This window comes from Saccostrea cucullata, unplaced genomic scaffold, assembly GCF_032062105.1.
Source record: "Saccostrea cucullata isolate Sc308-1 unplaced genomic scaffold, CSIRO_AGI_Scuc_v1 ctg4062, whole genome shotgun sequence".
In the NCBI taxonomy this organism is placed as follows: domain Eukaryota; kingdom Metazoa; phylum Mollusca; class Bivalvia; order Ostreida; family Ostreidae; genus Saccostrea; species Saccostrea cuccullata.
Window position 1 is genome coordinate 39,110 of NW_026931502.1, and position 9,768 is coordinate 48,877.

General features: G+C 35.3%; 1 protein-coding gene across 1 annotated transcript; it reads right to left on the bottom strand.

The window, feature by feature from the left end:
* Positions 1–1,429: 1,429 nt before the first annotated feature.
* On the bottom strand, positions 1,430–8,714 carry LOC134232778 (uncharacterized). Its single transcript, XM_062714755.1, has 7 exons — positions 8,585–8,714; positions 8,162–8,250; positions 7,924–8,048; positions 7,302–7,484; positions 6,492–6,639; positions 2,055–4,429; positions 1,430–1,952 (listed from the first exon to the last, which is right to left on the bottom strand). The coding sequence occupies exons 1-7, from the start codon at positions 8,654–8,656 to the stop codon at positions 1,900–1,902; spliced, it is 3,045 nt and encodes a 1,014-aa protein (XP_062570739.1). The 5' UTR covers positions 8,657–8,714; the 3' UTR covers positions 1,430–1,899.
* Between the last annotated feature and the right edge of the window lie 1,054 nt (positions 8,715–9,768).

A 9,768-nucleotide genomic window follows, 5' to 3' on the forward strand; every position in this document is an offset into this window, starting at 1 on the left:
GTCAACAGACAATTGTGAATTCAAAAAAAAAAGAAAAAAAAAGTCTGTTATTTTTCTCAGAATCGCCTTAGCACGGAAATGCATGTATGGTTGCTTCAACCGGGTACAATGTAAACAATTCATTCTATAAATGTATTTATTTATCGTTTATTTATATTAAAGCACCTGAAATTAGAATTTCAATGGAAGGAAAAGATCGAAGGCATTCCGAATAAATTGTTCATCTTGCGTTCACCGTTCACTTTGCGCTCGCGTTCGCGCTCTGTTCGCGTTCTGCATTCACTCACCGTTCACACATCGTTTCACCAACTTGCATTCAACGTTCACACATCGTTCACTCACCGTTTGCTCTGCGTTCATTCAACGTTTGTTCAGCATTCGTTCACCGTTCAGGTGGGAAAGTAAAACGTTTCAGGGACTGTAGCATAATAACTGTCTTTGAAATTGTTACCCTTGTAGCAATTTGAAATGAATTACGACAACTCATAATCATAAGAATATATAGGAAATTCAATTAAGGCCATAATAAATAAATTGCTAGATTCTCATCCGAATTTTTTTAAAAATCGAGGTGGGCAGGCGGCTTTTATTAAATATTTATTATTTTTTCAATTTTGCAGATTTTTTATTGACCTAGCTGGTCAGTAGATGTAATTTTATCTACAATACCCGAATAAAAGTCATAGTAAAGGTTCAATTAATCTCTTTCTTCACATCATCACCAATCCTTTTCAACCAATGACTCTTGTTTAAAATATATACGCATGTATTACAGCAATTACCATCTTTTCAGCTGTCAAAATCATGTCGACTTTTGCGGGATTTAAAACGAAAGTAGAATGGTAGATGATTACCAATCCCGATCAGAATTAAGACGAAGAAAAACAGAAATAAAAAAAAATCGAGGCAGGGGTATAAAATCGGGGCGGGCGGGGATGAGAATCTAGGAATATTTTTATTATGGCCTAACCACAGTGTCTAAAAAAGTTATAGTTTGATGGAAAGTAAAATTATGGATGAGGGTGATGATGCATGAATATCACATATATTGGTCCCATAAGCAATGACATGGTTCACAGTACACAAGGCTCTATTAATACTACAGTGAAAACTGTCTAATCCGACACCTAAATAATCCGACACACTGTGGATTCCGACATTAAATTTCTTTCCCATTATAGTATTTTCCTTGTTTTTAACACTGTGCAATCCGACATACTGTCTATTCCGACACAAAATTTATCTCCCAGTGCATGTCGGATTAGACAGGTTTCACTGTATTGTCAGTGATACATAACAAAAACATGCATCAATATGAAAATTAAGATCTATCTTTCAATAAAATTTTAAAACAAAGAGATCTTAATATTATAGTGTATAAAGTTGAATATAAACAAATATAAAAACAATATGTAAATTACTATCTTTAACCTTTTATGGAAAAATTTAGAAATTTTAAGGTGCTACTTTTTTTTCTGAATTCAAAAATGCTTGTAAGATACATGTAAGACCAGTAAAAATGCTGTACCGTATATATAAAATCACCATAACTTTTATATGTACAATATGCAATGAAAATTATGCATAAATCATTGTAAATCAAAGATTCATTCTTTTTTGTAAAATATTACCGAATGAAGAGCACACCATTAATACAAACAGGTTAAAAAATAAAACCTTTCAGACTGTGCACTTTCCATAGCAATGCAAAGTATGCAGACATCATTAAATAAATTTTAACCATTGGAGATAACATGGAATAAAATTGTTCCCTTACTGCAAAATGATCAGATCCAATCAAATTCAATGGATTCTTTCTGAATGCTATGGAATCTACCGATGGTAATTCCAGTCTTTATGTACACACCTTGAGAAAACTTCTTCTGCACCTGGCTTATCTTATCTAGTAGTATTTAACAGTGAGCTAGAACCTCTTCCTCTTCCCAGTTTGACTGTAGAAAAAATAAGGAAATACTTTGAATGATACATGATTATTATTGCATGAATATCACAATCAATATTTGTAGTCGAAATGTGATAAACATTGAACTTACCCAATTCAAAGTACTTCTGAAAATCCTCCTTCTGCACGCCATTAGGATCAGGTTTTTCCTTGGGTTCTCCTGTAGCCTGCAAGCCGAAGTCTGTGCCATGTGATAAATTTACCGTCTGTCCATTGCACATACTGAAAATCTGATCCAAACTGACTTTCTCTGCCACCACTTCCTGTTTCTGACCGTTACATAATCCAAATAACTCACCAAGGTCCAGTTTCTGAGTTTCTCCAAATCTGGGACTTGTGACTGGGGACACTTGAGCTTCATTGTCAGAAATATCTGAATTTAAGCTCTGGGATGGTTTGGATTTTTGAGAACTCCTTGCTTCAGAGTCTGAGATACTTTCATGAAACTCTTCATGTTGAATGGGTGTATTAATCATTTCAAATTCATACTGAACTGGAATTTCAGTTGTAGATGCATTTGAGCTATGTCCTGAATGATAGCTGTTTGATGATGTCCTTGAGTTTGTATGATCAGCAGATGAAACACTTGAGGGAGATGGCATTTCTAAAGAACTAGTTGGAAGGACAGTTGATGACATATTAGGCTGAGATGTCACATGGCTAGTAGTTGAATCAGATTGCCTTAATCCTTCGATACCTGTTTGTGACTCGAATATTGGTTCTGATGAAGACATGCTGAGTGACATATCAGAGGACACTGGAGAAAATGGTCTGTAGTAATTTGACCTTGACAGCTTAGCATTCACTGATGAATAAGATGATAGACTGCTGGCTGAAGATGATTTAAGGTCCTCTCCACCATGGCTGCTTTCTTGGTCTGTTGCAGAAATTCCACTTTCCAAAGGATTTTCATTTTCATTGACTTTTCCTTCAAGTCCATCATCATCTTTTATCTCTAGTTCAAAAGTAACCGAGATTAAGTCTTCGTCAACCTCATCAAAACTCTCCTTTTCTGAAATTGTCTCAATCTTGGCAGACTTTACATGTTCTTTTGATTGAGCTTCTATTTTGTCTTTCTCACAAGAATCCTCATTGCTTAAAACTTCTGCATCATGTTCACAAATTTTGTAATCAATGGTAGGTGTTTGATAAGTTTTAGTTTCAGGATATACAGGCATTTCCTTTGGAGACGAATCCAAGTCATGCACTGAATCTCTGTTAGTTTGAGGTGATTTTGAATGCAGAACATGTGATGGAAATGGTGGAGATGGGAGTTTTTGAACACTTGATGAATTGGCACTGGTTAACGTAGTGGGATAAGATGATCCTATAGTAGGGGATGATTTTAAGTGAACAGATGCACTGGGAAACTGTTTTAACAATGGAATATTAGGTGGTGAATTTGAATGAGGCCCTGATGACATTCTAAGTGGAGATGGCACCTTCTTCAGACTGGATGAAATGAAAGTTGGTGATGTCTTCATAAATGATGTCCCAAGGCTAGGTGATGATTTTGAGTGAACAAAGGTGCTGGCTTTTCCTTGTTGTTCTGCAACTGGTTTTGTTTTCAAAATAGTCTGTGGTTTCTTGGAATGAAGAGCTGATGAGATGATTGCTATATCAGGTGACACTGGAGATTTTGGCCTGAAGTCATTTGATAACTTTGTACTTTCTGAAGTGGTTGAATAAGGTGGTTGTTTTGCACTCTCTGAAGTAGTTGTAAATGATGGCAATTTTGAACCTTCTGAGGCAGTTGAATGAGATGACAAACTGCTGGTTGAAGATAATTTCTGGTCCTCTTTACTTTCAATCCTTTTTCCAGGGCTTGAGCCTAAACTGATCGCAGACTTCTTGGTTTTTAAGTCACCATCTCTTGATTTAAAACTGACTAAGCTAAAGACATCATCAACTTCCTCAGAATTTTCATCTTTTGAGAGCATCTCATACTCTTGACAATCCACATGTCCTTTTGTAATGGTCTCTGCTTCTTCTTCACTCTCATCATAAATCCTATCAACCAATTCATTGACACTACTTTGACTCATTTCATCATCAGCAAATCCTTTTGCTTCAATTGGTAAACATTTACTTTGGTTTGAATGAGCTAATTCAGATTCAGAACACCTGCTGGTGTTCCCTGCAGATTCCTCAAAGTTCCCATTCTGGTCAGAAACAGATACAGGTTCATATACTGGAGAAATTTCACTGTCTGAAGTCTCTGGTTGTTGTAGCCTCTCTTTCAATGCCAAGTTGCTGTCGAACTTTTTATCTTTAGTGGAGGCATGACTACTCCCATCTGAGTATTTCTCCTCACTCTCCCCAGCACAGATATTAACCAGTTCTGCTGTCTCATTGGACATTAAATCATGATCTTTCAGAAATGAAGCCATATTTCCCATGACTACTTTCAATGATGACAGGAACTGGTTGGCTCGATTCATTCCAAAAGCAGGATCTAAATCATCACTGTAATGAAACATTAAAAACTTTCAATCCAAAAATGGGAACTGGCATTAATAAACAAGAGGCCCATGGGCCACATCGCTCACCTGAGAAGCTTTGACCATTCTGTTCTTTACGAGATTTCCTCCTTGTTATACATAATGCATCCCCACCCTACCCCACTGATCATAATTTAGACATTTTGAAATCTACACAACCCCATGATCCTTCCATGGGCACATATGTTTCAGCTTTTTTGGCCCAGTGGTTCCTGAGAAGAAGATTTTCAAAGATTTTTCCTATATATTTCTATGTAAAACTTTGATTCCCTATAATGTCCCCACCCTTCCCCCGGGGGTCATTATTTGAACAATTTAGAATCTACATTATACAAGGATGCTTCCACATAAGTTTCAGCTTTTCTGGCCCAGTGGTTCTTGAGAAGAAGATTTTCAAAGATTTTTCCTACATATTTCTATATAAAACTTTGATTCCCCATTGTGGCCCCGCCCTTCCCCAGGGGTCATTATTTGAACAATTTAGAATCTACATTATACCAGAATGCTTCCACATAAGTTTCAGCTTTTCTGGCCCTGTGGTTCTTGAGAAGAAGATTTTCAAAGATTTTTCCTACATATTTCTATGTAAAACTTTGATTCCCCATTGTGGCCCCGCCCTTCCCCCGGGGGTCATGATGTGAACAATTTAGAATCTACACTATACCAGGATGCTTCCACATAAGTTTCAGCTTTTCTGGCCCAGTGGTTCTTGAGAAGAAGATTTTCAAAGATTTTTCCTATATATTTCTATGTAAAACTTTCATTCCCTATAATGGCCCCACCCTTCCTCCGGGGGTCATGATTCCTACACTTTAGAATTTACAATACCCCAGAATGCTTCCACATAAGCTTCACTTTTTCTGGCCCAGTGGTTCTTGAGAAGAAGATTTTCAAAGATTTTTCCTATATATTTCTTTATAAAACTTTGATTCCCTATAATGTCCCCACCCTTCCCCCGGGGGTCATTATTTGAACAATTTAGAATCTACATTATATCAGAATGCTTCCACATAAGTTTCAGCTTTTCTGGCCCTGTGGTTCTTGAGAAGAAGATTTTCAAAGATTTTTCCTATATATATTTCTATATAAAACTTTGATTTCCCATTGTGGCCCCGCCCTTCCCCCGGGGGTCATGATGTGAACAATTTAGAATCTACATTATACCAGAATGCTTCCACATAAGTTTCAGCTTTTCTGGCCCAGTGGTTCTTGAGAAGAAGATTTTCAAAGATTTTTCCTATATATTTCTATGTAAAACTTTGATTCCCCATTGTGGCCCCGCCCTTCCCCCGGGGGTCATAATTTGAACAATTTAGAATCTACACTACCCCAGGATGCTTCCACATAAGTTTCAGCTTTACTGGCCCAGTGGTTCTTGAGAAGAAGATTTTTTAATGACCCAACCCTATTTTTGTCTTTTCTTGATTATCTCCCCTTGCGAGGGGATATGTCCCTTCAGTTTAACAATTTAAATTCCCCTTCACCCAAGTATGCTTTGTACCAAGTTTGGTCAAAATTGGCCCAGTGGTTCTTGAGAAGAAGTCGAAAATGTGAAAAGTTTACAGACGGACGGACAGACAGACAGACGGACAGACGGACGGACGGACGACGGACAAAATGTGATCAGAAAAGCTCACTTGAGCCTTCGGCTCAGGTGAGCTAAAAACATACCCCGTACTCCTATTTTCACTTTTCAGCTCACAACTAGAAGTGTTGTAATAAGACAAACATCACCAGGACAAATGATATACTCAGAACATTTAAAAAATATTTTTCCAAATTGTTTATAGGCTTGTTAAATTTTTTAAATGGAAGTTATGGTCAGAACAACTCACTTAGGCAGTTTCCTTTCTCTCTACATAATCAGATACCCATGGCTGATTACACTTAATCAGCCATTGGTTTTGGACGATGTTCTTTCTACTGCTTGTGAGTATATCAACAAACTCCCTGAAATTTTTAGCCTGAGTGTTGGAGATCTGTTTTTCTTTCACTTGAAAATGCTAATACAATACAAATATTTTTACCTATGCAGAAGAGCCTGGTTCACCGATTCCGGTGACACAGTTTTCTGGATTTTCCCCTCATAAGTTGCTGATTTAGCTGCACTAGCCTGCTCAACATCCTCAATAAAGGTTTCCATGTCAGTAATGCTGACTGTTTTCTTATCAGTAACTGAAAAAAAGGAAGAAGGACATCCTTCTCAAATACAGTCCAACATCTTTATCTCTGACTTGATAGGATCAAGAAAAAACTTCAAAATATCAAAGTTAAAATAGATAAAGATAAGTTTATTTGGACTTCCAAATCAATTCAACATATCCATAGTATTTGGGATATAAAAGTTCTACCAAACTACCAAAATTTAAATGTATTGGTAATAACCTTACAACAGCTAGTATTTGTGATTTTTTTTTGTCTCTCAATGACCACATTAGGAAATCTAAAAATTGCAGAATCCCATACTCACATCTCCCTTTCTTTAGTAAGCTAATAACATGTACTCATAAATTTGAAAAGTTCAGAAGTCTGAATGATTAAATTCAAAGAAAAAAAAATCAGGCTGATGAAATGACCCAGCTTATAGAATGTTTTTCATGCAGGTAAAACTTATCAATCAAGATTACTGATTTGCTCTTTACTGTAATGATTCAAAACATAAGAGAAAACATTCTTGAGCCTATAATCTTCTCTCCAGCATCATATATACACATGTACAATGTATTAATACGATACATAATTCCATTCATATGTGTTTGCAGAACGATAATGGTAATTTAATGAGTGTTTTGGGGTTTTTTTGTGAGTGAAGTTACCACAATATTTTGGAAACTTACATGAACCAACATTGTATTTGGCTTCCATTGCCAAAGAGGCATAACATTCTTTGAGACGGCCAAGATGCATGACGTCTTGGATGATGTTGGATGAGGCCACAGATGGGGGATGCTCCTTAACAAGAGGGGCGCTTGGAGAGGGAGTTGACATCAGTTTGTTAACATTTATAAATGTATCACCTCCTGAAAAATTACAAAGAAATATGAATTACCAATATAATCTTAATTCTCTCTAAAAATTCAATAAGATCAGGATAAAAGAGAGAAACACTAAACTGTTAATTTAAAGGTCGAAAATTGTAATGTATGTAGAGAGTCAAAGATACCATGCAGTTGTTCATAATACATGTACATGTACCGTAAATCATTTTTTTTTTTTGATTTGCCAAAATAGCTTCTGCAACCTTCTTTTCGAAGCAAAAATTAAATGCAAATTTTTTGTATTTATATCGTTAAAAATTCAGATCATTTATTTACTTATGAAATTCTGTTGAATTTTCCACAAGTTACTAAAATTATTTGCTGCTGATGGAGTTAAAATGAAGATTTAATAATAGTTGGTTTACAGCACAAAATAATTAAGCACTTTCAAGAAACAATGTAGCTATAACCTTCTGATTACCTTTTCTTATTCGATCTCCTGTGTCTTTAGCAATATCTACCACAATTTTGTTTCCCTTTAGTGGCCATCTGTGCAGAGTTTTCACAGATTTGTAAACTGATTCAATATCTCTGAAGCGGACAAAACTGAAAAAAATGCATGTTTTTCTTGTTAAATTTCTATTGATGTAAAAATTTGTTTTCATGTGTTGAATATTGCAAAAAAAAAAAGTCTTCATGAGGAAACCCTTCAATCTTACCCATATAGATAGGGCGATGATGAATTATTGTCACAGATGAAAACATCTTCTATTTCACCACATCCAGAAAATAGATCTACAATGTCTGTCTGTGAGAAAAAAAAAACAACCAATAATTAGTGAATGCCAAAAATAATTTTAATTAAGTTAAGTTATCAACATTAATCACAATGACTGAATAAAATCATAAAATTATTTTATGTCAACTCTGGCATTGACATGTAAATCTCTTCACTTGTAAAAAAAATTGTGTATCGCAGTGAGCCCGGCAGTCAGGTGCACGGTTATTTCAAACACTGCTTTAAATGGACTATTCATTTTTGAGCAGTGGTAATGCTTAACATTTTTTGCATTAAACATTTCATTTCAATTTTTTCAGCAATAAATGACGTTTGTTTTTCAGCAAACATTTCCCCTACTTACTTTCGTCACAGAGAGAGACAGATGCCCCACAAAAACAGAATAAAGGCTATATGATTCCTTCTTGGACATCATTGTGGTGTTCTCAGCTTTTACCGCAGCACAGGCATACCAAAATATTTACCGGTACTCTGCAAAATAAAAATAAATCTTCATTATGGATGGCTCTCTAAAGCAAGCTTTGTATGATAATTGGTACTTCTATATTACAGATGTTTGAAAATGAAATAATTCAAATTACAGTAGCCATGTATTTTTATATTGCCATATCTATATTTTGTTAATCAATATAATAAGTTTGAAGAAAGCTTACAACATTGTAGGGTATTACTTGATGAAATATGTTTGGTTCATGTATTTTAACCCATTTGAAACTTACATGATGCAGTAAATCCAGACTTAGATACCAATAAAATAATTAAAAAGGAATTATGTACCATTGAAAATAATCAGGCCTGCAAAGATTTTTATCAGTTTTACCTTCAGGGCATACATGTACATGCTTTCTAGTTATGACATTGTTCTTAAAACAACTTTATATAAATTTTCTATTCATGGATACAAAAATATAAATATTTAAATTCTTGATAGTGAATAAATAGTTAATTGCTGCATATGACCGTGTCTTCATGTTTTCCCCTCAGATCTTTCAAAGTATTCCTCCATTTAGTTGCATGAAAGAAGGCAACTTGTTTATTCCTATAGATACTGTAGACATACTTTTTTCCACGGGGTCTTAAATCCGTGGAATCTCAATTTCCGTTTAATCCGCCTGTTGAAAATTACGCGCATTTCTTAGACTGCCAGTATATGCCTTGCATTTATATTAAGTACGCTTGGACAAATTTCCGCGGAAAATTTGTGACCACTTACATAGATTAATAGCATGCGGAAAAAAGTACTTCTACAGTAATACATTTGGATACAAAACAGAGAATATTAGAGGAAAAGCTTTGAAAAATAGGTTTATGTGTTAGACAGTCCAAAGATGTACCGGGTACATATTATATGCTACGTAGCGCGAAAAGATGCACATTAACCCCCTTTTTGATCTGATTTTTATCTAAGCTATACATGTGTAGATTCTTAAAATATACATGAAGTTTACTTGATTAAAAATTCTCAAAACTTTTGATTAAGAATCCAACCAGTGAACCTCCTTAACCCCTTCCATGGCAAAGATTTTA